We start from the raw sequence: 27759 nt of genomic DNA on the forward strand, positions 1-27759 counted from the left end.
GGACCAAAGCGCAGACACAGTACGTGCCCAGGGGGCCCTTGATACTAGGAAAACAGGGCAGCAAGAACAGTGAGCAGGTACCGGAGATCGGGCGCTAGAGGACATAAGAAAAACGAGGGACCATTTTTTTTTTTTTCTGTTTTGTTTTGGCGAGCACTTTTTGGAAGTCTTAAAGGGATAGGGACCCCAATACTAGGGAAACAGGGCAGCAAGACTGGTGAGCAGAGGCCTGAGGCTGGCGCCGGGGAATAAAGAAAAACGGGCGGCCATTTTTTTTTTTCTATTTTTTTAATTAAAAATTTTTTTGTGTGTGTGGTCGTTGTTTTGCTTTGGTGGGTGCTTTTTGTAAGTCTTAAAGGGGCAGGGCGGGACACTTAATCCAGAGGTAGGGAATCCGGGGATCTCTGGGCACCCTAACCCCTGGGCTGCAGGGAGCTCGGAGGCCCCTTACGGAGATAAATAGCCTCCCAGCCGCTCCTGCTCCAACGCGACTCCACCATTTTGGAGTAGCTGCCCGAGCCAGGCCACGCCCACAGCAACAGCGGAGATTAACTCCATAGCAGCCGGGCAGGAAGCAGAAACCCTGTCTGCGCGCAGCTGCGCAGCACAAGCCACTAGAGGCCGCTGTTCTCCCAGGAGAGGAGGGCCACAAACCAACAAGAAAGGAAGTCCTTCCAGCCGTCACTCGTCCCAGCTCTGCAAACTATTCCTATCACCATGAAAAGGCAAAGCTACAGGCAGACAAAGATCACAGAGACAACACCAGAGAAGGAGACAGACCTAACCAGTCTTCCTGACAAAGAATTCAAAATAAGAATCATAAACATGCTGACAGAGATGCAGAGGAATACGCAAGAGAAATGGGATGAAGTCCGGAGGGAGATCATAGATGCCAGAAAGGAGATCACAGAAATTAAACAAACTCTGGAAGGGTTTATAAGCAGAATGGATAGGATGCAAGAGGTCATTGATGGAATTGAAATCAGAGAACAGGAACGCATAGAAGCTGACATAGAGAGAGACAAAGGATCTCCAGGAATGAAACAATATTAAGAGAACTGTGTGACCAATCCAAAAGGAACAATATCCGCATTATAGGGGTCCCAGAAGAAGAAGAGAGAGGAAAACGGATGGAAAGTATCTTGGAAGAAATAATTGCTGAAAACTTCCCCAAACTGGGGGAGGAAATAATCGAACAGACCACGGAAATACACAGAACCCCCAACAGAAAGGATCCAAGGAGGACAACACCAAGACACATAATAATTAAAATGGCAAAGATCAAGGACAAGGAAAGAGTTTTAAAGGCAGCTAGAGAGAAAAAGGTCACCTATAAAGGAAAACCCATCAGGCTAACATCAGACTTCTCGACAGAAACCCTACAGGCCAGAAGAGAATTCCATGATATATTAAATGCAATGAAACAGAAGGGCCTTGAACGAAGGATACTGTATCCAGCACGACTATCATTCAAATATGATGGTGGGATTAAACAATTCCCAGACAAACAAAACCTGAGGGAATTTGCTTCCCACAAACCACCTCTACAGGACATCTTACAGGGACTGCTCCAGATGGGAGCACTCCTAGAAAGAGCATAGCACAAAACACCCAACATACGAAGAATCGAGGAGGAGAAATAAGAAGGGAGAGAAGAAAAGAATCTCCAGACAGTGTATATAACAGCTCAATAAGTGAGCTAAGTTAGGCAGTAAGATACTAAAGAGGCTAACCTTGAACCTTTGGTGACCACGAATTTAAAGCCTGCAATGGCAATAAGTACATATCTTTCAATAGTCACCCTAAATGTTAATGGACTGAATGCACCAATCAAAAGACACAGAGTAATAGAATGGATAAAAAAGCAAGACCCATCCATATGCTGCTTACAAGAAACTCACCTCAAACCCAAAGACATGTACAGACTAAAAGTCAAGGGATGGAAAAATATATTTCAGGCAAACAACAGTGAGAAGAAAGCAGGGGTTGCAGTACTAATATCAGACAAAATAGACTTCAAAACAAAGAAAGTAACAAGAGATAAAGAAGGACACTACATAATGATAAAGGGCTCAGTCAAACAAGAGGATATAACCATTCTAAATATATATGCACCGAACACAGGAGCACCAGCATATGTGAAACAAATACTAACAGAATTCAAGGTGGAAATAGACTGCAATGCATTCATTCTAGGAGACTTCAACACACCACTCACCCCAAAGGATAGATCCACCGGGCAGAAAATAAGTAAGGACTCGGAAGCACTGAACAACACAGTAGAGCAGATGGACCTAATAGACATCTATAGAACTCTACATCCAAAAGCAGCGGGATATACATTCTTCTCAAGTGCACATGGAACATTCTCCAGAATAGACCACATACTAGGCCACAAAAAGAGCCTCAGAAAATTGCAAAAGATTGAAATCCTACCAACCAACTTTTCAGACCACAAAGGCATAAAACTAGAAATAAACTGTACAAAGAAAGCAAAGAGGCTCACAAACACATGGAGGCTTAACAACACGCTCCTAAATAATCAATGGATCAATGACCAAATCAAAATGGAGATCCAGCAATATATGGAAACAAATGACAACAACAACACTAAGCCCCAACTTCTGTGGGACACAGCAAAAGCAGTCTTAAGAGGAAAGTATATAGCAATCCAAGCATATTTAAGAAAGGAAGAACAAGCCCAAATGAATGGTCTAATGTCACAATTATCAAAATTGGAAAAAGAAGAACAAATGAGGCCTAAGGTCAGCAGAAGGAGGGACATAATAAAGATCAGAGAAGAAATAAATAAAATTGAGAAGAATAAAACAATAGCAAAAATCAATGAAACCAAGAGCTGGTTCTTCGAGAAAATGAACAAAATAGATAAGCCTCTAGACAGACTTATTAAGAGGAAAAGAGAGTCAACATAAATCAACAGTATCAGAAACGAGAAAGGAAAAATCACGATGGACCCCACAGAAATACAAAGAATTTAAGATTAGAGAATACTAGGAAAACCTATATGCTAACAAGCTGGAAAACCTAGGACAAATGGACAACTTCCTAGAAAAATACAACCTTCCAAGACTGACCCAGAAAGAAACAGAAAATCTAAACAGACCAATTACCAGCAACGAAATTGAAGCAGTAATCAAAAAACTACCAAAGAACAAAACCCCCGGGCCAGACGGATTTACCTCGGAATTTTATCAGACATACAGGGAAGACATAATACCATTCTCCTTAAAGTTTTCCAAAAAATAGAGGAGATGGGGATACTCCCAAACTCATTCTATGAAGCTAACATCACCCTAATACCAAAACCAGGCAAAGACCCCACCAAAAAAGAAAACTACAGACCAATATCCCTGATGAACGTAGATGCAAAAATACTCAACAAAATATTAGCAAACCGAATTCAAAAATACATCAAAAGGATCATACACCATGACCAAGTGGGATTCATCCCAGGGATGCAAGGATGGTACAACATTAGAAAATCCATCAACATCATCCACCACATCAACAAAAAGAAGGATAAAAACCACATGATCATCTCCATAGATGCTGAAAAAGCATTTGACAAAACTCAACATCCATTCATGATAAAACATCTCAACACAATGGGTATAGAGGGCAAGTATCTCAACATAATAAAGGCCATCTATGATAAACCCACAGCCAACATTATATTGAACAGCGAGAAGCTGAAAGCATTTCCTCTGAGATCGGGAACTAGACAGGGATGCCCACTCTCCCCACTGTTATTTAACGTAGTACTGGAGGTCTCAGCCACGGCAATCAGACAAAACAAAAACATACAAGGAATCCAGATTGGTAAAGAAGAAGTTAAACTGTCACTATTTGCAGATGACATGATACTGTACATAAAAAACCCTAAAGACTCCACCCCAAAACTACTAGAACTGATATCAGAATACAGCAAAGTTGCAGGATACAAAATCAACACACAGAAATCTGTGGCTTTCCTATACACTAACAATGAACCAACAGAAAGAGAAATCAGGAAAACAACTCCATTCACAATTGCATCAAAAAAAATAAAATACCTAGGAATAAACCTAACCAAAGAAGTGAAAGACTTATACTCTGAAAACTACAAGTCACTCTTAAGAGAAATTAAAGGGGACACTAACAGATGGAAACTCATCCCATGCTCGTGGCTAGGAAGAATTTATATCGTCAAAATGGCCATCCTGCCCAAAGCAATATACAGATTTGATGCAATCCCTATGAAACTACCAGCAACATTCTTCAATGAACTGGAACAAATAATTCAAAAATTCATATGGAAACACCAAAGACCCCGAATAGCCAAAGCAATCCTGAGAAAGAAGAATAAAGTAGGGGGGATCTCACTCCCCAACTTCAAGCTCTACTATAAAGCCATAGTAATCAAGACAATTTGGTACTGGCACAAGAACAGAGCCACAGACCAATGGAACAGACTAGAGAATCCAGACATTAACCCAGACATATATGGTCAATTAATATTTGATAAAGGAGCCATGGACATACAATGGCAAAATGACAGTCTCTTCAACAGATGGTGCTGGCAAAACTGGACAGCTACATGTAGGAGAATGAAACTGGACCATTGTCTAACCCCATATACAAAAGTAAACTCAAAATGGATCAAAGACCTGAATGTAAGTCATGAAACCATTAAACTCTTGGAAGAAAACATAGGCAAAAACCTCTTAGACATAAACATGAGGGACCTCTTCTTGAACATATCTCCCCGGGCAAGGAAAACAACAGCAAAAATGAACAAGTGGGACTATATTAAGCTGAAAAGCTTCTGCACAGCAAAAGACACCATCAATAGAACAAAAAGGAACCGTACAGTATGGGAGAATATATTTGAAAATGACACATCCGATAAAGGCTTGACGTCCAGAATATATAAAGAGCTCACACGCCTCAACAAACAAAAAACAAATAACCCAATTAAAAAATGGGCAGAGGAACTGAACAGACAGTTCTCCAAAAGAAATACAGATGGCCAACAGACACATGAAAAGATGCTCCACATCACTAATTATCAGAGAAATGCAAATTAAAACTACAATGAGGTATCACCTCACACCAGTAAGGATGGCTGCCATCCAAAAGACAAACAACAACAAATGTTGGCGAGGCTGTGGAGAAAGGGGAACCCTCCTACACTGCTGGTGGGAATGTAAACTTGTTCAACCATTGTGGAAAGCAGTATGGAGGTACATCAAAATGCTCAAAACAGACTTACCATTTGACCCAGGAATTGCACTCCTAGGAATTTACCCTAAGAATGCAGCAATCAAGTATGAGAAAGACCAATGTACCCCTATGTTTATCGCAGCACTATTTACAATAGCCAAGAATTGGAAGCAACCTAAATGTCCATCGATAGATGAATGGATAAAGAAGATGTGGTACATATACACAATGGAATACTAGTCAGCCAAAGAAAAGGGCAAATCCTACCATTTGCAGCAACAAGGATGGAGCTGGAGGGTATTATGCTCAGTGAAACAAGCCTAGCGGAGAAAGAGAAATACCAAATGATTTCACTTATCTGTGGAATATAAGAACAAAGGAAAAACTGAAGGAACAAAACAGCAGCAGAATCACAGAACTCAAGAATGGACTAACAGGTACCAAAGGGAAAGGGACTGGGGAGGATGGGTGGATAGGGAGGGATAAGGGGGGAGAAGAAGGGGGTATTAAGATTAGCATGCATGGGGGGGTGGGAGAAAGGGGAGGGCTGTACAACACAGAGAAGGCAAGTAGTGATTCTACAACATTTTGCTATGCTGATGGACAGTGACTGTAAAGGGGTTTATAGGGGGGACCTGGTATAGGGGAGAGCCTAGTAAACATAATATTCGTCATGTAAGTGTAGATTAATGATACCAAAAAAAAAGGCAGTTCCTGTGTGGAGACCTCCAATGAGTCCTACACAAGGGTATAAAGGGCATATAAAAGTGTAGGCAAAGGGTCTGTTTGTGTTTATACAGAGAATCAAAGCCTAATTGGGCAACGCCGAAAATGAACTAAGATACGATATGAAAAAGAACTTATAACATCAGCACTCTCTGGAAGACTCATGCCAGAAGATGATCATCCAAAAACCCCAACAAAGACCCACACACTGCTACAGCTGTAGATGCACTCATCCCACCAGTTCCTGGACTTGCCATGGGAATGAGGAAGGAGATATCTAAGCTGGCCTGTGCATACAGTAAAACAACAAATTTGACTGGATCTGTACTGTTGGAACTCAACCAAGAATTAGGAGAAGTGCAAATTGTAGCGCTCCAAAATCTTACAACTACAGACTATTTACTCTTAAAAGAACATATGGGATGTGAACAGTCCCCAGGAATGGGTTGTTTTAATTTGTCTGATTTCTCTCAGATAGTTCAAGCTCAGTTGGACAATATCCACCATATCATAGATAAGTTTTCACAAATGCCTAAGGTGCCTAACTGGTTTTATTGGTTTCACTGGAGATGGCTGGTAATTACAGGTATGCTTTGGTTATGTAACTATACTCCTATTATGTTAATGTATGTGCGCAATTTAAGTAGTAGTTTAAAACCTATACATGCTGAAGTTACTCTACAAGATGTCAAAGAAATAATCAATCTTCCCATGTTTTCTTCCGCCTGCTACTTCTATAGCTTTTCTTCTTCCTTCCTAATTACAACCCTTAAATAGAATTCGTGCCTCATATCAAATTTACCGAGTATCACAATTCTTCCAAGTGGTAAAGATACCTCAAGACAAATGCTGGGCATAGAAGCCACAGGGCATAAATATGCAAAGAAGTAAAAAGCTAACCTTTTCAAACAATAAGGCTTCTCTCTCACTTACCAACTTTACATTTCCCTGTATGGCCCCGGAAGATGACTGGTTAGCCAGAGACGGGTAAGATTCCTCAAGGGAGGAACAACCTAAGACAGGCACAGTCGCAGGGGGGCCATCAGGTGAGAAATTGGGGATCAACAGAGGTGAGGCTTAGAACCTCACCCCCCCTGTTCTGAGAGAAATCTTCTGCATACGTGGATGTTTTATTGCCCTTGTCTAGCTTGGATGAACACATAGTCTACAGGCACACACCTGATCATCTACATTTGCTCTCTTATAACACTAAACTATGTTTTCTACCTTTATCTTGTATCTACCTACCACTTCAGCATTTTATTAAAAATAATAATAATAGAGAAATGTGGTATCCACATATAAATCAAGTAGAAAAATCAAATGAGTATTCATATTTGAACTGTTTATAGTTCATAATGCATGAGCAAAACCAAAAGTTTCTGTGATGACTGCCCTTGTACTGTTCACCATGTAACTTATTCACTATGTAAGAATTTGTTCTCCATGTAAGAACTTGTTTGTTATGCTTCAGAAGATTGGAGACTGACGAAAATTAAGCTTGGGGTGATTGTGCATTGAGCATTGACTCCCCTATACAGAATTTTATTGTTGTTAACAACCATTTGATCAATAAATATGAGAGATGCCCTCACAACAACAACAACAAAAAAGTACACAGTTCCAATTGTAAAATAAATAAGTAACCAGGATGTAATGTATAGCATAAGGAATATAGTCAAAATATTGTAACAACTTGGTATGGTGATAGCTGGTACCTAGAATTATCATGTATATAAATGTTGAATCACTGTGTTGTACAAACTAATGTAATGTAATACTGTGTGTCAACTACCCTTCAATAAAAAATAATTATCTAAAAAAATATATATATATTCTTACAAAATAGCTTTTAATGATAATGCATAAAGATTTAGAACAAACTGAGTACATAAAAGGCAAGTGCAATTGCATGACAGGAGCACAGCAATATTAGCAGAAAAGCAGATCTGTTCCTTGGTACAGAAGCTTGTATATATTCTAGAGATTTAAGAGAAAGGCTTAAAAGAGAGTTTGGAAACAGATTATAAAGAATGTATAGAGAATTTTGAATTTTTAAAGATTTTTTACATAAGAAATTATATTTTTTTATTACTGTTTTAAAGAAACAAATTAGTGTAAAGGATGACTTGGACAGGGAGGGACCAGAAGTGCAACAAAATTAATATTCAGTTAACATCAATCCTTTCCAAAAAATGTGTTTCATGATGTGCTTACGAATAATAAAAACAAGAATTATCCCTGGGTTTTGTGAAGTCTAGGCCCACACAGAGCCATGCTGCCTTTCAGCAGTGGAAAGCAGAATCTCCTCACCTCCTCTCATCACTGCTCTCAGGAGAGGCCTGATGTGTTTCTGAGAGGGCTTATCACGCTCACAGCAGAGAGCACACTTGATGTGGGACTTCAGCACATGAGGGTTTTTTTATTTAGCTGGGTTGTATCACAAAAGTCCTCCTCACTGACCTTTTAGAAGAGTCCCTGGCATTCCCCTGCATACTGTCAGACAACAAAAATCCAACTGAGTAAAGCTAGCTCCTTCAGTGACTCAAGAATTGGGCAGCATCCCATCTAGTAACAGGCGGGAGATCCACCAAGCTGCAGAAAGGGAGAAGTTCCCAAAGGCAGAAAGGGGGTGGAAAAAGGAAAGTATTCACACAGAATGCATTGTTTCGGTGACGTTGACTTCCTAAGAGGAGTCTTCTTATGCATTAGATTGCCCTGACTCCCCTTCCTGCCATCCCCCCCCCAAAAAAAGCAAAACAGCAACATTTTAGTAACAAACAAATTAAGCATAGTGTTATGCAACTAAACAGCAGCATCAATGAAGAGGGAAGAAGAGCTTTTTTCTCAGTGTGAAAGTGGGTTGTGGCATTTGTTTCCCCATGTTTTTCCTGTCATCCTTATTGCTTACTTCGAAGTTCACTTTGGTCAGGATGGCGAGAATGTCTTCACCCCTGCAAAACACAACATAACATCGTGATCCTCTGTAGGGGGCAACCAACTGGTAAACACGTTGGTCTACTGTGCTCCCTGACAGTTCTTTCCTTCAGGACATCAGGCATTTGAAAAAAGTTGCTAAACCAAGACCTACCAATGCTTTTCCAGATAAAAAAAAAAGTGGCCTGAGAGCCTAATAACTTAACTTTGGTTTACTTGAGATCACTATTGACCATCAGAAGCCTGTGTTGTCACCAGACTTGAGTTCTTTCCCCTCTGACATGTTTGTACCTCATTCTGCTCCATGTACTATGTCACTCCCCCTGGCCCCCATAACTGCCTCAATGCCCTCCAACATCCTCTGCCTCAAATTGAATTGCTTCTGTGCATTCATCTATGATGCAATCAAACTTCAGGCAAGTGCAAATCAAATGTCTCCTGCAGCCACTCCACCCCTTCCTCAGCAGCCTCTCATCAGGTTAGTCAGGCAGCCTGTTCAGCTACCTCTGTACCTGACCCTCAGAGCCTTGCAGGATTCATGGTCTGTGCCACAAAATGAAAACATAGTGTTGATGTTATGGTTCACTTCATTATCTGTCATGGGAAATTCTCACTTTCCTATGCTTAAAGCATAATGATTTAGAACTAGAAGGAACCCAGAGAAAATTCCTTACTATTCACCTGTCAGTGTGTGTGCATTTGGGTGAACTGTGAATACAAAACCATTTAACTAAAGAAGCGTAGAATACAATAAATAAAGGAAGGATATTTTCCCACATTTTGTGGCTTCTCAGGCCAAATCAGTGGGAATAGAAAGGGTTTCTACTCTTTGGCACTTATTTCCCACAATATAATGAGGTTGGTTACTATTATAAGACCTTTGACAGAGTTGGAGGAGTCTTACTGCTTTCTTAGATGACTTCCAAAACTAGTTAAGTTCAGTCATGTTTCTGCCTAAAGACAAAGCTGGACTCCATGCCTCTACCATCCTTCCCAGCTCTATGACACTTTGTCCTCTGAGGTGCTAAATAAAGGAAACTCCTAGGGGAGTAGAATCTGAGTTGTTTCCATCCATGAACTAAAGATGCCAACCCTTGTCCTCTCTCCCACTTTGCAACTGAACTGGGAAGTACAGCTATGTGATCCACAGCTAGATAATTAGAGATAAATGAAAGGTTGAGTAGGCAAATATTACCTAGGACATCTTTCTCTCAGGCTCTGGCAAAGTGACTGGATATACCAGGTCCCCTCCAAGGGGTTTCGGTAGGAAACATAGTTGTTCACAGTGGCCATCCCCAACAGAAAGTCAGCCTCATCTGGAATGTATTTCTTTCGAAATGATGAGTCCATTTCTAAACAGTCTTCCTTCTGTTTTGAGTCAGTTTCAACAGCTATACCTCTCTGGAAGTTATCCCCTTGACAGGCCTGAATAAAAAAGATTTTGGGTTTGCCTGCAAGGGATGGGCACCGCAAGCCAGTGAAGTAAGAGGTCAGCTCATAGATGGGGGCTTCCTGCCCATCAGAGCCATAGATGATTCCTTTGTCTCCATGGGAGAGGATGCAGCAGATGAAGCAGTCCCTGTTATTGTGGTCCATCTTTTGGTAGGATTTTAGAATCTCACGGATTTCCTTTGCTGTGGAGTCTTCGTAACACACTACCTCAAAATGGAGATCACTAAAGGTCTTACTCAAAGCCTCTGAAAAGTGAAAGAAGAAAAGTCATATTTTACCAGAATAATTCCCAAACCTCAAAGCCCAGAGCTAGAGGGAACACTGATCGGATAAGAATTTGAACCAGAACTTAACAAGACCCTCTGTATTAGTGGCTGGATTCCATAGGCTTCTGATATTTACGGCCAATAGCTGAAAACATTTCCCAGTCCAGAGACGAATGAGAAAGGGGAGGGTGCTATTGCTGGACTGTTGTCTTTTCTCAACTAGTCTACATTATGGGCAAGCTATTATTTAGGCTTACTACTGAGCCAGCGTAAAAAATACTTACTAACATAATCAGAAAAAAAATCCCCAAAAAATGTTCAGATAAAAGATCCATACTTCAGTAGTAACATTTGTATTACTAGTACTACATAAACCTAATATTCATTAGTTATGCCTTTCTTATTAAACTGTCTTTCCTAGAATCAGTAATTGCACTAGTTTTTCAATGCTTTGTTTTCTATATGCTCAACATTATTTTTGCCCCAAATGCTCTTATAGATCTAGTCAGTCTTTCAAATTTTTCAGGCTGCCTATCTAATTCTTTCTCTTTAGAAAGAAAAAAGTACACATTTAAGGTGTACAACAGGATGGTATACATAGAGGAATGATTACTAAAATCAAGTTAATAATAAATCTTCTCACAGTTACCTTTTTGGGTGAAATTTGTGACAAGAGCAACTGAAATAAACTCTCCTAGTATGTTTCTGGTATTCAACACAGTATTATTAAATGTAGTCATCAGCTATACATTAGATCTCTAGATTTATTCATGCTACATAACTACAACTTTATGCCCTTTGACCAAAAGGCCGGAAATATAATCAAATATTATTTTAATAAAAAATTTTTAATAGTAAATAAATGGAAATCAAAGGCCTGAAACCATTTCTTCGATACCAAGATGTGTGATGATGAATTATGTAGTCAATGGATTTAACCTTTGTTGCTTTTTAAAATCTTAGAATAGATTCACTTGAATAAGCAAATGTTAACAGACACCATTAACAGAGTCCTGATGATAAAAATCAGCCTACATTAATTTTCTAAACTTTATTCAATTAAAAAAATTAGTCATTACCTGAAGTTATGACTCAGAAACACCATTTTCAAAAACTCTCTGGTCAAATAAAAATTCTTTATGTCACAATGGTTGGGCTGGATTATTTCTATTACTAGAAGGATACATAGGAAGGAAACATAGTTGTTCACAGTGGCCATCCCCAACAGAAAGTCAGCCTCATCTGGAATGTATGTCTTTCGAAATGATGTAGCCATTTAGATGTAGCCATTTAGATGTGCATGTGCTGCAAATTATTATTTCATTTAACTTCAGTTGTAGCCATTTTGATGCACATATGCTGCAAATTATTATTTCATTTAACTTGTAAATTCTCAATCTTAGCCTTAAAGAATTTCTGACCAGGTTAGCATTTGAAAATGTGTTTCCTAATAAGGACTCACAATTTCTGCAGTACTCATAGCCCAACTTTGGTAAGTGCAATTTCTATAAGTGGTCTTGATTCCAAGGCAGTGTTTTCACATGATACCTAACACATTCTTCAGAAGCACTATTTATTTAGCTGAATTAAAGGCAAAGCTTATTGTTGCTTTTTTTACTATAAGCCTTTTAGCAACATTTGGTATTTTATCTTTATATATACATTGCTTTGATCACAAAAAATTAATTAAAAAAAAGACAAAAGCAGAAAACTAGCAAATATGTAAGAATGCTCTTCACCTCCACAGGGAAATACGGTCATATCCATTTTCTGAAAACATGGCCTTGTTGGTACAGCTTTTGTTTTGCCCTTCTGATAAAAACATAGGAATTAGAAATATCTCACTTCTCTTTTGACTTCCACTGTACCTGCATCCAAGTGTGTTCCATTCCTGTCCTTAATGCTCTGAAGTTTGGGCACATCCTTTCGTGCTATACTAAAATCATAATTGTTGAAGATTAAACAATATCCTCGCGGTTTGCTTTTCATCGGGTAAACTTCGATTGATACCTGGAAAACAAAAATCCAGCTGACTCTGTGGGTCAAACACTTGAGATGTGAACAAACAACTCCTTCAGAGGAGATTAGGCTGTTCCCTTAGCCAAACTGGGACACAAGCACACGCTCACTGGCTCCACCCCAACTAGAAGCTGTCTGACAACTAGTTTCCACCATTCCTCTCATTCGGCATCCCTAGGCTTCTGCCCCACAATTAGTGTTTAAGTCAGTGTCCCAGTACCTGGGCCTCCTAAGCACTTTGCACTATATTGATATTGTTGTCCTCATAATATATTTTCACTGTTCTCGGCGCTGTTCAAGGGAGGTAACACCTGTGCCAGGAACTAGGATTTATTAATTGATGAGAGCTCAGTCAGGAGCTGCTGAGTGAATGAATGTCTTAGTGTTGCCTCTGGGCTGCCCCTCCGTGACCTCGCGATTCCCTTGGCCATGTACCCAATTCATCCAGGCTTCTCGGATAACAGCTGAGAGCCTGCCCTTCACATATGACATAGTGTAGCCCCAGGATTTTCAAAACTGCTGACTGAATTCGGCGTTCAGGACCACAGCGCCTGTAGAAGAGAGCTGTGCTGCAGGCTACAGTATGCAGCCTTTAATACACTGTCAGTCAGAGTCGGCCCTGTCCTCCCGCTTCTCCCCCAGCTGTTTCAGTTCTGAGATACTCAGATTTTATTGAGAAATCCCTGCAGCTCCTTGAGGTGCGAAAAGGGCTCTGGGCTAAAGGGCCAAATCTCTCTCCTCTCTCTCCTCTCTCTCCTCTCTCTCCTCTCTCTCCTCTCTCTCCTCTCTCTCCTCTCTCTCCTCTCTCTCCTCTCTCTCCTCTCTCTCCTCTCTCTCCTCTCCCCTCTCCCCTCTCCCCTCTCCCCTCTCCCCTCTCCCCTCTCCCCTCTCCCCTCTTCTCTCTCTCTCTCTCTCTCTCTCTCTCTGTATGATTAGCTGCTCAGTGGGGGAAGACGCTTGCAGGGTTTGCAAAGTGCCACGTGACTTCAGTTAATCCTTGATTTTCTGACGGAGAGCCTGATAACTTGCTCAGGAGCCCACTAGTAAACGGTCTCTCTCAAGCTTAATTGTAGTTCTCCCCCTGGACACATAAGTGTTCAGGGTTTCTTCTGGTTCCCAGAGGAGAAATGGGCTACTGAGTCAGGAAGTGTTGGTGAATTGTTGAAAGTTACATAAACAGAAGTGAACGTGTCTTAGAGGGACAATTCTTGGCTGGCTCACTGGGACGAGAGTGCAGACGCAGCCAGATCATGAGCGCTTGCTGCCTACACCCAAGGAGAAACCGTTCTGAAACGCCAAGCCGAAAGAACAGGCTTTTCTTTTTCCAGTCCCGCTGGATGGACGCTTTCCCCGAAGCCCTCTCTCGCTGAAGCAGGTGCAGCCGCTGAAAGGATCAGGTAGGAGGCTTCTGACTCATTAGCCCATGTACTCCTCTGCGGGGTGGGAACCAGAAGAAACCCCGAACTGTTACGCATCCAGGGGGAGAACTGAAATTGAGCTTGAGAGACACCGTTTATTAGTGGGCTCCCGAGCAGGTTATCAGGATCTCCGTCAGAAAATCAAGGATTAACTGAAGTCACGTGGCACTTCCAATGCCTTTGTCTTCGTCTTTCAAATAAAAATGTAACGCATAGGAAACCACAGAGACCATATTTTTTAAATTAAAAAGTCACATTTTAAACGTGTCCTTTTGTGAATTTCTTCTACAGTTCTCACTATTGTCTATGAGTTTCTGCCCCTTGTTAGTTTCCCTGGAAGCTAACAGGGCTCGGGAATGTAACAAGTAGAATCTGCAATGCAAAGAGAACAAAGAATCGGCATTTCCACAAACCTGGGACTCACTGTCTGGTACTCCTGGAGAGTCTGACATTGGCAGCTCTTCAACTAATGCTTCCTTCATGAAAAATTGAGGCAGATCTGGAATGAGACACAGAAGGGAAGATATGCTGGTAAAGAAACATGTAGCACAGAGGACAAAATAAGGTCCTTTTTAAACTGAAAATTCACAGACTGCCCTGAACACAGTATCCTTGCTGTCCACAGAATAAGTAAAAATCTTATTACTAACTCTGCACCTACTTCAGACTTGTCGGCTTGGGGCTGCAGGTTCTGACTCTTTTGACAACTATTTTTACATCTTTCAATGTGTTGAGAAGGTGGCAAGTAGGCACTGAGCCTTCCTCCTGACATTGGGAGAATGACATGAGGGCCATTAAGATTTGGATGCTGTTACAAAGTTGTAGAGAGGAGGCAATGAGTAAATTAAATAAATCCTGAAAATACCGCTTTAAGCATTACCATTGGAAAGTTCATCTGGACTTTTTTCAAGGCTCATTCTTCTTTCTGAGTTAAAAAAAGAAACACACACAGATTAGAAAGGACTGTGACAGAGGGATTTGTTGATTTAAGAATGCATACTCTTGAGGTACAGCTGTCAGGGTATTTCTACCTCTGCTCAATTCTTCATAGTCATTGATTTTCTTCAGCAGGTTCTTGTTGACTTGGTCACAGATTTTTCTCAGGGTGTCCAAATTTCTTTCCCCTAGAATAACCCTCTTCTCCATCTCTATGAAAATGTCAAGCATGTTCTAGAGGGAGAAGAAATAAAGTTCAAGACTGGATTGAGCCATATTTGCTTTAACTTAGCTTTTTTTTTACTTCTACTTTCTCCAAACCAAGGGCCCACACTAGCTTCCCAAGCTGACCCTCTGAGAGGACATCCTGGTCTTATAAATTCAGTGGACTATGAGGGAAGCAAGTCTGTTTCCTGGCCCAGAAAAACAGTAAAGAGAAGATGGAGGAGAAGCCACATCATACATCCCCCAGTCCCCAGTCCCCAGGTGCCAGGCCCTGCATTGAAACCGCCTGTGGATACCTTTATGTGAAGACTGGGATGGAGCCCAGTGTGCACGGCTGAGACACAGCAGCCTTGCCCCCACAAGAGCAGCCCCAGGGACTGCCTCACGCCCAACAGTGCCTGTGGCACCCAGTCCATCTCCAGACCTGAGTTCACACACATGCAGACACACACAAACACACTACACCACACCACAGGCAGACACACACACACACACACACACACACACACACACAACACAGTTTCAGGTCCCAGGTTGTTTCAGAGACAGGGAAAGCAGGAAAAATGGCTCTGCAGAGTCCAACATTGGTCTCTGTCCCCACAACCAGCCTTCTTCTTGCTCCCAACTCTGCCCTGCTCCTGACAATGTGAGTAGCACTTCATAGTATACAAAGGAATCCTATCTATATCACTCATGCCTGACAGCTTTCTGCTTCTCCCCTGGTTAAAAGGTGAGAATCCTGGTGGCTTTGACTGCATTAGCCCTCTCTTCAGTCTCAGAAATCCCCACTGGCTGACTCATCTCCAAGAGAAAATCTTGGTGAGACACCAGGTCTTACCATGTCATCATCCAGTTTACATTTGGAGATCTTCTGGCTCAAAAGAAACTTAAAGGACCTCAATTCCAGTTTGCTTACATCTTCTGAAATCTGAAAAAGCATGACCCTGTGGTGATAAATGGAAACACTTTAGAAATGCTTTCTTAAATAATTACCTATTTTATACATAGAGTCACAGTGGACTGGATTCCAATGGGCTCCTTTTAAAATAAACCTAGCTAATGCAATGATTTATGGATTGAGTCCTTGGAAAGGGGCTGGTGTAGTGACAGAACTACTGACTCAAGTCCAACTCTTCCACCCTTAAAGGAATTTGAAGTTCCACTAACTGTCATTCAGTTAAATTCAGGTAAATGAATCATATTTTTCCTTTGTCCTTTATTATAAAGTCAAGATCTTGTTGCAACAGAAAGAACTTTTGATTTTGGTAACTATGCTTTCAAAATGCAATTTGGATCATCATTTCCTTAATTAAGACTGGTCAGCATTCTCCCAGCCTTACACTTGGTTCTGGAATCCAGACCTTTGTGAACTGAGCCCAGCCTACCTCCTTGTCTTCTCTGGCCACTTCTCACCAACACCCCCGATTTTTCCTCTAAATACACCCAGCAACCCCGACCCTTCCCCATTCTCTCTTGCAGACAGCCCCTCACCCACTAACACTGCCCGAGTGTCCTCAAGGCTGTATTCACCCCATTGTGCCTTTGCAACACCGAAGGTGAGGCAAGCAACAGAGGGATGCAGACAGAGTTCAGGACCCATGTAAGTTTCAAGTCCCTTGTAAGCTTCAAAAAAACTCCAATCAAACAAAGCCACTCAAAAAGTACACTTAATTAAATAGACCTCAGCTATGACTGGTTATGCCCTATGCAAATGAAACATTGTACTTTCAGCCAATCAAGAGTGGATTGTAATGTCATCAGTTCAGGGTGGGACGTCCTCCTCTCAGGAGGCAATATAAACCACAGACCCCACAGCCTTCACAGTATTCTCCCCTGAAACCCCTCCTGAATAGCAGGAACTTTCTCTTTTCACTCATTAGAAGAGCCTTGCTGGTTGCCCTGTGTACTCATGCTTCCTCACCTCCCAGACTCGATCCTCGGAAAAACAGTGTTCACAGCTGATAACATCGCGTAACAACACATATTATAATTCTCTGTTTCTGAAGCTTTCCAGGTCCCCAGAAAGCGGGGTCTGTGCACTTTTGGTTTCCATAAGTCCAGAGGGTCAAGAAGTGCAGTGTTAAGGGCAGGAATGGGAACCTTGGTTCTACCACCTATGAGCTATGTGACTCTAAACATGTTATACATTTTCTTTCTCCATCTGTAGACTTGTCGATAATACTATTCTACACCATTGGGATGCATTGAGGATTACATGAATAAGTTTATTTGAAGTGCTTAAACCAGTCTTTGGCAACACACTAAGTGTTTAATACCCAGAAGGCATTATCATGTCCTAATCTATGATTGCCACTTGGGATATGCTTGTTGAATGAACAAAGGAATAGTAAGTCAGCAAACCTGTCACTACTATGGTGTAAAGGAAAGTCACTCTAATACAAAAATAAGTAAACTTCAAAATTAAATTAGAAAATTAAAATCCTGAAAATAAAAATAGTGTAGAAACAAAAGCTACTCAGTATTATCACCTGCCTCATCCTTACTCTTATGGAATCTCTTATCCTAAAAATATGCCTCTTATGCTTTCTCAGTTTGGCCAAGATTGGGTCCAATCAAAAGCTACCAGCCCTCTTAACTTTATTACAAGGTATTTTGCCTTTTACTTTCCTCATTATTGAAACCTACTGGCATTCTTGTGCCATCACTGTCTAGAAATAAACCTGGATAGTTTATAAGATACTTATTTTATGGGTAACAATTATAATTTAAAAATAAAAATGTCTAGTCCTTTTTTTATAAATGGAAAGCAGCCACATTAGTGTATTTTTTTATTTCCCGGCTAATAACTAATGATGAATAAGCAGTTCATTGTACTTGTGCTCTTTTGTTCTCCAGCTTGCAAGCTGAAGATTCTAAGAGGCAGATCCCACCCTGGTGAGGAACTCTAACCCTCCAACAGGCAGACACAGGTAACTGTCTGGCCCGGGCACTTTGCCCTGGCCTTGCTCCATTAGCAGAAGGAGTACAACCTTCAGAAGACCGGGATGATGGGCTTCAGCTTTCCTAGTTCTGGGGCTACCTTTTTTGTTTTTGTTTTTGTTTTTTAGGATTAATTGGTGCCTTAATGAAAAAAAATCATTAAAAGGACTTCACAGTTCTATTAAACTGAAGCTACCCAGTGCTGAATAGTAATGAATACTGTCCTCTCCCATCATCCCCCCAAATTCCCACCTTGGGAAAAGGGTCTTTGCTGATGTAATGTGGTTAAGATGAGGTCATAATAGATTAGGGTGGGCCCAAATCCAGAGATTGATGTCTTTATAAGAAGAGGGAAGTTCGGACAGACAGAGAAGGGAATGGAGGCCAAGAGTGTAGCAATGCTTCTGCAAGGCACGGAACACCAAAGATTGCCTTCAGCCACCAGGAGCTCCAAACCTTGATTTTAGATTTCTAGCCTCCAGAATTATGACAGAATAAACGTCTCTCCTGTGTTAAGCCATCCAGTGTGTGGTACTTTGTTACAGCGGCGCTAGGAAACTGAGACACCCAGAATAACTCGTTTGTCATTTAAAATCAAGATGGTCAAGCCTCAAGTATAGAAACATACGAATGGAACATGCCAGAATCTCGGGTCTCTGAGACTACAAGGCCCAGGGCACCAGTAGGCCGGCTGGGAGAGGACAGTGGCTTTCCGCCCCCGGCTGTGGGCACTTCATGTCGCACATGCCACAGTTACTGACAAGCAGAGACAGTAAATGGGCCACAGCTAAGGCTTGAGTAGAAGCTTTCTCAAAGGAAAGCTAAAAATAACTTTAAGGAGTGTCTGATAATAGGGGATGTTAAAAGAGAGAATGTGGCAACATGTTTCTATTTGTAAAGCTTGTCACAGAATCAGGAAGATGTAACTACCCGCTTGTTACCAGTCCTAGGTTACCTGCTCCCCGCCCAAGGAGACAGAGGCCGAGCTGCAAGGCCTTTGGCAAGACAGTCGACCCACGCCACCACCGTTCTCCAGGCCGTGGCCAGGCCCACGGGGGCGAGGCTGTCTTTGTGGGGTCCAGCCTGGCCCATCCAGAACGACCAGCAGCACACACTTGGTGATGCAAGTCCTTAGGTGTGTAACATAAGCCTAAACTCCCACCGAGAATTTCCATAGTCATCCAGAGTGCTGGGAGGGGGTTTCCAGGTGGGAAATAGTGATGCTTGATCCAATAATAGGCCAGTAAGCACCCAATGTGGGCATCAGCAAAGCAGAGGCAACAATAGACGTAACAAAGAGAGAGAACATTTAGAAAGCGTCTCTTTTAATTGCAGCATACCTGTAAATAATATTTTACTTAGGAAAAAAGGGTTTTTTATAGATTTAGATTTTTTTTTTCTCAGTTATACATAAGGTCTCTAAATTTCTTAATCTGGCTCTGCTGGGACATCTTCCCGGAGCCTCTGAAGTGACCACACAGACCACCAGCCCTGCCCACAGAGCTGCATCCACCCCGCCCCCACCCCGCTCCCAGCGCCCACCTGTAGGCGGATATCTGGGCCCTGCCTGGTATCTGAAGCTCCTGCTCCATCTTCTCCTTGCTGGTGTCCAGGTAGGTGATCAGCAAATCCAGTCTATTTATTCGGAAAAGCAGCTCCTTCAGGAAGGACAGGTTGTTTTCCTCTAACATTCTTTTTTCCTGGAGTCTCTGAAATAACATCAGGGCATCCTTGATGGGTTCCTGCTTCCGTTGTGGGATGTGGTCCAGGCTCAGGAATTTGAGGGAGGCCAGTTCATCACTGCCTAGCTGTTCCCCAATATTATAGAGACATTTGCTGAAATTCATGATGGTCAAGTGTTAGGAGAAGGTAGTTTAGCCTAGGTCAAAATACAATGTTATGTTCAGATGAGAAAGAAAAGTAACATTTTCCCTCAACAAATGCTATTACATTTACTATATGCAAGACATTTTGCAGTGGATATAGGGAAGGAAACAATAAAATAAAACAGAACAGCTCCTACCCTCAAGTAGCTTACCATTTTATAAAACAGATACACAAACTGACCGAGTTGTGACCAGGGCACAGTAAGAGTACAGAGGAAGGAGCCCTTTCCGGAGGGAAGGCTCCTTTGGGGAGGAGGCGGGAAAGGACAAATTCTTACAGGAAATAATTGGTGCAAAAGATGGAGGTAAGAATGTTAGTGTCAATTCAGGCAGATACAGAGAGCTCAATAAAGAAACCCCAAAGGGCCTGTCAGGGGAGCTGTGGGACAAACGGATGACTCTGCAGCCAGGAATCATTATAAAAGGCCTCATACTTGTTACATGTTTGAGCAGGTAAAAAAGGAGAGGCAGTGCTTCCGGAAACCCCAGACACCCTTCATGCAAGCAGCCCAAGATCTTGGGTTTCTCCTCCCTTGAAACCCTTGAGTAGCCTTGACTGACCCCTCCCCACCCTCTGAGCTCTGTTCGCCCATGTTCGTGATAAAAGGCCCTGGGACAGTGTAGTGTTTGTGTTGAATTTTTCACAGGAACAAGCCTGCCACCCATCTCTGTAAGTCCCACTATGCTGTAGCCATCGAAGCCAGGAAGCCCCCCGGGGGAGGCGGGTAGTGCAGTGGCTCAGGGTATGGGGCTTTGGGATCAGACAAAACAGTTCAGAACACAGTGGAGGGCCCTGGCCCCAGGCCTGGGCAGCTCACATCTTCTGAGGGTTCGGTTATAAAATGAGGATCAGAGGACCACCCATCTCCTAAAGTGCTGTGAAGATATAACATCTTCCACAAATAGAAATGGATCCTAGCTGAACTCTGTACATTAAAATCAACTGCAGAAGGATCAAAAATTAACCTTAAAATTGAAACACTAAGGAAAGAAACATAGAAGAAAAAAATATCTTGCACTGGTGAAGAACCTTTCCAATTATAATAGAAAACTTGAAAGCCATTAAAGAAAGATTGCTTTATGTCCTTAAAAACTAACTAAATTATTCTGCAAAAATAACTCAAACAAAATTACAAGATAAATAAATCATGCACTGGGAAGAAAGAGCAGTGATATAAGATTAAAAAAGGGACTACTTTTGGCAATTAGAAAAATAAAAAGGAGATTGTGAGAGAAAGGCCAATAATCCAATGTCAAACAGGTAGAGCAACAAGCAGACAGTTCAGATAAAAGTAAGTACCAGTGGCTTTATTTTTTTAAACCAATAGCTTTTAAAACATTTGAAAAGATGTTCAACCTCATTCACAATTTTAAGAAAAGCAAACTGAAATTAGAAAAGACCATTTTCAACTACCAAATAGGAGAGCACAAAACTTGCAATTCGCAGTGTTGTGAGATGGTGAACTACAAACACGTTAGGTCGGCAATCTGGCCACATTAGTCACAATATAAAATGCACATATCCTTTAACCCCAGGAATTAACTTCCAGGAGCTTTTCCTACGTTAGTGTTAACACTGGTATCCCAAAAAATACGTTCAAGGCCATTCATGGCAACATTGCTTGAAATAACAAAAAAGCATAAACAGCTGTTTATCGGTAACAGAAGAGTTAAGCCATCAATCATATTTGATGGAACTCTATTCAGATAATTTAAAGCATGGGAAGATCAACAAGGTTGGATATGTGTGATCTGTACAATGTAGTATGTAGTGTGCATAGATTCATGTATTCACAGACCTTTGCTTAGAACACACAGGAAGCTTCAGTGGTTGCCTCAGAGGAAAGAAAGAAGGGGTGGGGGTGGTGTGGGGAGGCCTTCCGGTAGACAGGAAAGTGAGACTTTACCTTCTGTACCCATTTGTACAGCGAATTTTTGCTATGTACCTGTATTACTTATTCTAAATATACATCTACTTAAATTAAAATCTCTATGTAAAGACCCATTTTCATCCACATGCTGGAAAGGATCCAAACCAGGTCCAACCCTGTTAAATACAATTAGGTCCAATGTCCTTAAAATTTTAAGTCAGTTCTAACCACTGTTAAAATCTTACTACACAGAATAAAATCAACCAAATAATCAAATGAAAGCAGAATCTCCTTTTCTCCCTTTACAGTTATTTCATCTGATAACAATGTTTATTGTATTCATTTTAGAAAATACAGAAAAGTTCAAATACCTACAAAATAAAAATTACCTATAATTTCATCATCCAAGTTAGATAAGCACCTAATATTTTTCTGTCTTTCCTAACAAATATTTTACGTATATGTATTTTCCCCCTCATATTTGAGCACCCTTTATTTCTGAGGTATCAGTGGATTTTTTCACTGATAATATTGTAAATATATATTAATGCCTTCATCTTTTCTTCTACAGCATGGACTTTAAAATCTGTAAAGTTAATCATAAAAATGGACCATAATTTATGTAACCTGTCTCTGACTACATTTAGGATGGTCTTAAAATTCCAATCTCCATGTCCATCTCTGATTATTTTCTTAGAATAATTTCCTAGAAGAGGTACTACTGAGTCAAAAGGAATGAAACCTTTTAAGGCTTTTGTTACATATTTAATGGCATTTTCCCACAGAATAGAATAAAAACCAACCAACCAGTCCAAGGCCAAAATGACATGAGTTTAGATGTAACATGCTTAGCGCCTGGCTCCTGTCCTCTGAAGCCACCTCATCTCCCTCATTTCATCATCTTCACATAATTTGACAAGACTTCGGAAGTGATTTTTGCATCACACCAAAATGGACACTAGGTAAAATGCTGATGAGGCTTCTTTTCTAGTCCAGGTTTTCCAGGACACACTGTGTGATGATGTTCAGTCTCTGTTTGTTTGTTTAGGTCACACATCTGTCTCGTCATGCTGCCTGGGAAGCAATCATCTGCACAGGGTTTTTCCTGGGTCACCACGGGCCACTTCTAGGCATCGGGCTCTGTAAGGGCAGGGACCAGGGTGGTCCTTGTTTTCTGGGATCTATGAGCACGAGCTCATTGGCTAGAATTATTAGAGTAATATTTTTAAAAGAGCATTCCTTGTTGTATTTTACTGATCCTAAAATAGTAAACGTAGCACTTGTTCCTTAGAGGAAGTATAGAAAAGTACAAAAAGAAAAAGGAAAATCACTTAGAAACTCGCCATTTAGAAGTCATTTTTTGGTCTCATTTGGTGGACTTTTCCCAATTTTTCCATATTTATGTGTGTGTGTGTGTGTGTGTATTCACTTTATATATATTTATTATTTTTAATAATAAATTTATGCTTGAAAGTATTTCAATTTAAATAAATGTTTATGTTATGGTATATAAGTGTTTATAACATACATCCATATAAACATAAAAAAAAACTTTTGTCTCATTTTACTACAAGCGTCTGAATAATTGCTATTATTATTTTTTACTATTGTAAAATATCAGTTTAGAAATAAGCTAATGAGCCACAGAGGAATTAGGCTCAGATCTGAGCATTTCACTTGAAGGCTTTAATGACTCTCTGCAAAGATTTAGATTTCATCTAATTGCAGTTAAAAAGCCAGTGAAGGAATTTAATGAGCAAAGACATATAATCATAATATTTTTAAAGATTAAAATTATTTAAAAAAATCTTTTAAAAACAAGAAATTCTACAAAACACAAAAACAGAATTCTTAACAAATCCACCATAGCAGGCAGAGGGGCAGAACCCCACAAACCATGCCAGTATGTGATGGGGCCTAGATTTAGACCTCATCACCTCATTCCAGAGCCCCAATTCTACCACTTCCTTGTATGCTACAATCTAATTTAATTGCAAATACATTTCATCTTATCACAAACAATCCTTCTAGCAATATTCTAGCAACACCCTAACTCCTTCAGTGCTATGAATAATTACCTCAAAACTGGGAAAAATAAACCCAAAACTTGCATTTGTCTTTTGAGACAAAAATCTGCATTACCTTAAAAGCTCAAAGGTACTCGAACGGCGCTCTCAGATCCAAACCCCTGCACAATAGTATGGCCACTCTCTCCAGCTCAGAATGGCCACTGAAAATTAAGGGCTCCCCCAGAACCTGCCAAATGTCCACCCTGAATACAAACACTGTCCCCTACAGGGCCTTGCAGCCAGGGTTTTCACACAGCCCAGTAAAAGTGTTCACACTTCAACAAAACTTACAACCAACCCCCACAAAATATTTACAACAAATTTGATCATTTTCAAACAGAATGGAATTCTTAACTTCACCTATAAATGCTTAACCCCAAAAGTGATAGGTCTCTGATTTTGTCAGTCAGTACTTGCGTTTTATTATTCTCTGTACTGGTTTGAATGTCTTTAATTTCTCAAAAACACCTTGAATTATTGGGACAGTGTGCATGCATGTTTATGTGTGTGCATTTATGTCAGTGGGTATGTCTGTCAGTGGGTATGTGTGGGCAGATGGGTTAGTGTAGCAGCAAAATCAGTTGAGATGTAAATTTCGGTTTCTACTCTTTGACAACTTTGGCCAGCATAAGGATGAGGCCTGCTGTACTTGGAGCCTTCCCGAAAAAGCCCCAGCACATGGACTTAAGCCGGAGGGCCTCACCATGGCTCTCAGAAGGATTGCTAATCCTCTCGGTTTCCCCACTAAGCCCAAATACAAGGCCACCAGATCCCACCCTCAGCAGCCTAGAAAACTCTAGATCACAAGCCTTGCTCCCCAAAGGCCCAACTGACCTTATTAAAGAAAATCCTGGGAACCTCACAGTGGCAGCAGCTTCTTCACAGTCTGTTTTTACCCAGGAACATCTAAAACAAGAGTAAAAGCTGGAGGAAGGACTAATAATTCAGCTATACTTCTACTTCCTGTTTTCGAAAATCCTGAGTCACATAGGCTGAATGAAGCAGGCTGGCCTCTGAGCAGCGCCTCCTAGAGCCGCAAGGGCGGCGGTGGGGAACACGGCCGCCTGAGTTTTGATTGGCTATGTGACTTTGGATGGACCTCATAATCACATTCCAAAATGATAAGAGTTGGAATGGATGATAATGAAGAACACTTTGTTTTCATATTTCAGGAATGTACAGATTTTTCTGAATTCATCATTAAGACCTCAATGTTTTTATTCAGCAAGCATTGACTGAGCCCTTCTGAGAGATCTTGAGATCTGGAAACTTCGGGGCCCTGACCATTGCTCTCAGAGGATCTGCTAACACCCACATCTAGCTCTCGTGGTTCCTCCATCTATACTAAATACAAGGATCATCTCCAGGGACTCCACATCCACCAGATCCCACCCTCAGAAGCCTAGAAACTCGGAATCAGAAGCTTCCTCCCAAAAGGCCCAAATGACCTTATCAAAGAGGCCAGTTCTGGGGCCCTCACAATGGTCTAGGCCCTGGAGATACATAACAGTGAACAAAACGCACATTGGCCCTGCCTTTTTTGCTGTGAGTCAGTTCAAATGTTTCCTGATATTAAAAGTAGAAAAAAAAATCAAACACCTTTCCTCTTTGAAATTGCCTTTTTTTCCCTCCCCCAATAGGATGGAAGCTTTCAGGGGACAGAGACCCACTTATAGCTCAGAGGATTAAACAAGGTATCTGAAAGTACCTTTTCACCTGCACAGGGCTGGATAAAAGGTGCCAAGTAACATTGATGCCCCCGCTACCACCTGCTTCTGCCCATTGGTCTGAGTGAGAACACAGCAACAGAGTGAAATCCTGCTGGTGGCTAAGTTGTAGCCCAGGACGTAGTTCCTGCCTTTTTCTTGATGTTTCCTGAGCATTCACCCCAGCGTTTCAGTGACTACTTCCTGCTCAGAGACTAGTTCCTGTCCTAGGCTATGAGCTTCATGAGGGCAAGGACCACATCTCCATGTTCCCAAGACCTGCCACGGGGGCAGTATTTAGAACATACAAAGGTTTCCTGCAATTCAACAAGAAAAAGAAACCCTGAAGGACAACAGATATGAACCTAGAGTTCCCTTACAGGGATGCTCAAATAACCAAAGCATATGAAGTAGTGCTCAAAACTCACTAGTAAGCTGGAAACGCAAAATAAAGTAACGAGATACCCAATTGGCAAAGGTTTGCAAGTTGGATCAGGCTAGGGATCGGTGGACAAGTTCTTAAATGGTTTTTCTATAGATTGTGGAGACTGCTCATTTCATAATACTACATAGTAGTTAGGAAGCTGGCCCTGGAAAAAGGCACTGAATTTAAAGCACAGAGCGTTTACTTCACAAAAAGTAAGAAACAGAACAAGAAACATACAATACAAATAAGACTAATACGTGATAATAATTGCCCCCACTGGTACTTAGTGCCAGTCACTCAGTGTTGTAAGTGATTAACCTGTATTATCTCCTTAAAGCCTCACAGCCACCTCATGAGGTAATATGAATCCCATTTAATGAGGAAACAGAGGCACAAAGAAATTACTTACTTGCTCCAAGTCACACAGTTAAATATAGTGTACACACCCAGAATAATGATACATTTTGCAAAGCTACAGATCAATTCAGGGATACATATCAAAAGATTTAGAGAGTTGTCTTTTGGGAGCCAGTGAGGGGGGTAAGAAGTGGGGTGAGAGTGGGGAGATCAGAGAAAGTACTTAGAAAGGAACCAGGACAGAGGGTCAGTGGGCCTCCAAGACCAGGGACCACAGGGCCTCTGAGTCTGACAAGGTGACTCAGCCCTCTACCCCAGCGCCAAACAGAAAAGAAAACAAACATAAATAGGCAAATAAAGTCTTGTGGGAACTCCAAACTGATCCATCAAGAAAGAGAGAATGTTCAATATTTGAGGCAGCCAAGGAGACTGAGAACAGAAATGTAGCAGAAGAACTAGACATTCCTCAGGTTAAAAAAAGTAGCCAGAGTTAAAAAGTAGTTAACTGGCTGTGGTTCAGAGAGAAACCCCATTCAGGGATCTGGGACTGACAGGACCCAGATTTACCCCCTTCAGTGAGTCCCGGAAATGTGGTTTCCAGAAGCCACCTCTGCGCCAGCCACTCACCTGCTCCACCCTGTCTCTGCAACATCACAGTCACCAAGTCCTGGAAGTCAAGCCCCCTAAGCTGTCTAATTTCACACGCTCGAATTCCTAAGCCTTGCCCATGCAACCAGAAAAAAGCCTGTTGACCAGTGTGGGGAGGAGGGATGGAAACGCCTCCAGGAAGTTCTCTTTTACTTTCAATCTCTACTTTCTGCCTCCCCCAGCGCAGCCACTTCCTGTTCTTCACATTCAGAATTTACTGGTGAATTCAGCAGGGCTCTAGAAAATCACAAGAGACAAAAAAAAGAGAAACTGTGAAAACATTGCCGTGCAGCAGAAGGGCAGAATCTGGTCTTCAGCAAGAGAGAAAAAAAATAAATTCCTCAAGGGAAAGAGCTAGAGAACAAACTTGATTCTTAAAACAGGAGAACAGAGAGATGACTCACTCCAACAAGAATGTTTCTTACTTAAAGGAACCAATGCTAATTTCCAACCATTCAGAAGAGGGAGATGACAGACAATTCACCAAGGTGAAAACTAAAAACCTGTGGGTGGAGCAGAATATGCCACCCCAAAATACACCACTTTGGCATGTTGATTATTTTGAATTAAAGTTCCTTAAGGAAGAGCTGGATTTGAAATGAACCGTGCCGGTGAAGAGCGATAAATTTAAATTGAAGATAGAGTGACCTATA

At 41.3% G+C, this 27759-nt stretch overlaps 1 protein-coding gene across 4 annotated transcripts; it reads right to left on the minus strand.

Annotated features, from left to right (window-relative positions):
- Positions 1–7784: 7784 nt before the first annotated feature.
- CASP8 (caspase 8) lies at positions 7785–27479 on the minus strand. 4 transcript variants are annotated; one of them, XM_036928077.2, is made up of 10 exons: positions 27086–27472; positions 24803–24874; positions 19685–19978; positions 16041–16146; positions 15073–15211; positions 14922–14966; positions 14455–14540; positions 12473–12614; positions 10082–10583; positions 7785–8903 (listed from the first exon to the last, which is right to left on the minus strand). In XM_036928077.2, exons 3-10 carry the CDS (start codon positions 19861–19863, stop codon positions 8768–8770), a joined length of 1335 nt encoding a protein of 444 aa, XP_036783972.1. In that variant the 5' UTR covers positions 19864–19978; positions 24803–24874; positions 27086–27472; the 3' UTR covers positions 7785–8767. The 4 variants fall into 4 exon arrangements, 3 of the variants coding, with proteins under 3 accessions (XP_036783972.1, XP_036783969.1, XP_036783970.1); XM_036928074.2 differs by having other exon boundaries at positions 19685–20021; positions 27086–27471; XM_036928075.2 differs by lacking the exon at positions 24803–24874 and having other exon boundaries at positions 19685–20021; positions 27086–27471.
- Between the last annotated feature and the right edge of the window lie 280 nt (positions 27480–27759).

The sequence above is a fragment of the Manis pentadactyla genome, chromosome 6 (genome assembly GCF_030020395.1).
Source record: "Manis pentadactyla isolate mManPen7 chromosome 6, mManPen7.hap1, whole genome shotgun sequence".
In the NCBI taxonomy this organism is placed as follows: Eukaryota; Metazoa; Chordata; class Mammalia; order Pholidota; family Manidae; genus Manis; species Manis pentadactyla.

What these genes read in the sequence shown, in the direction of transcription:
- CASP8 (XM_036928075.2), bottom strand. Translation starts at nt 19,989, where the DNA reads ATGAATTTCAGCAAATGTCTCTATAATATTGGGGAACAGCTAGGCAGT. An exon ending in TGGAACACACTTGGATGCAG is followed by an intron (nt 10,584 to 12,472) that starts GTACAGTGGAAG and finishes TTCACTTTTCAG; the next exon opens with AGGCTTTGAGTAAGACCTTT. An exon ending in CTGAGAGAAAGATGTCCTAG is followed by an intron (nt 8,904 to 10,081) that starts GTAATATTTGCC and finishes TGTGTTTTGCAG; the next exon opens with GGGTGAAGACATTCTCGCCA.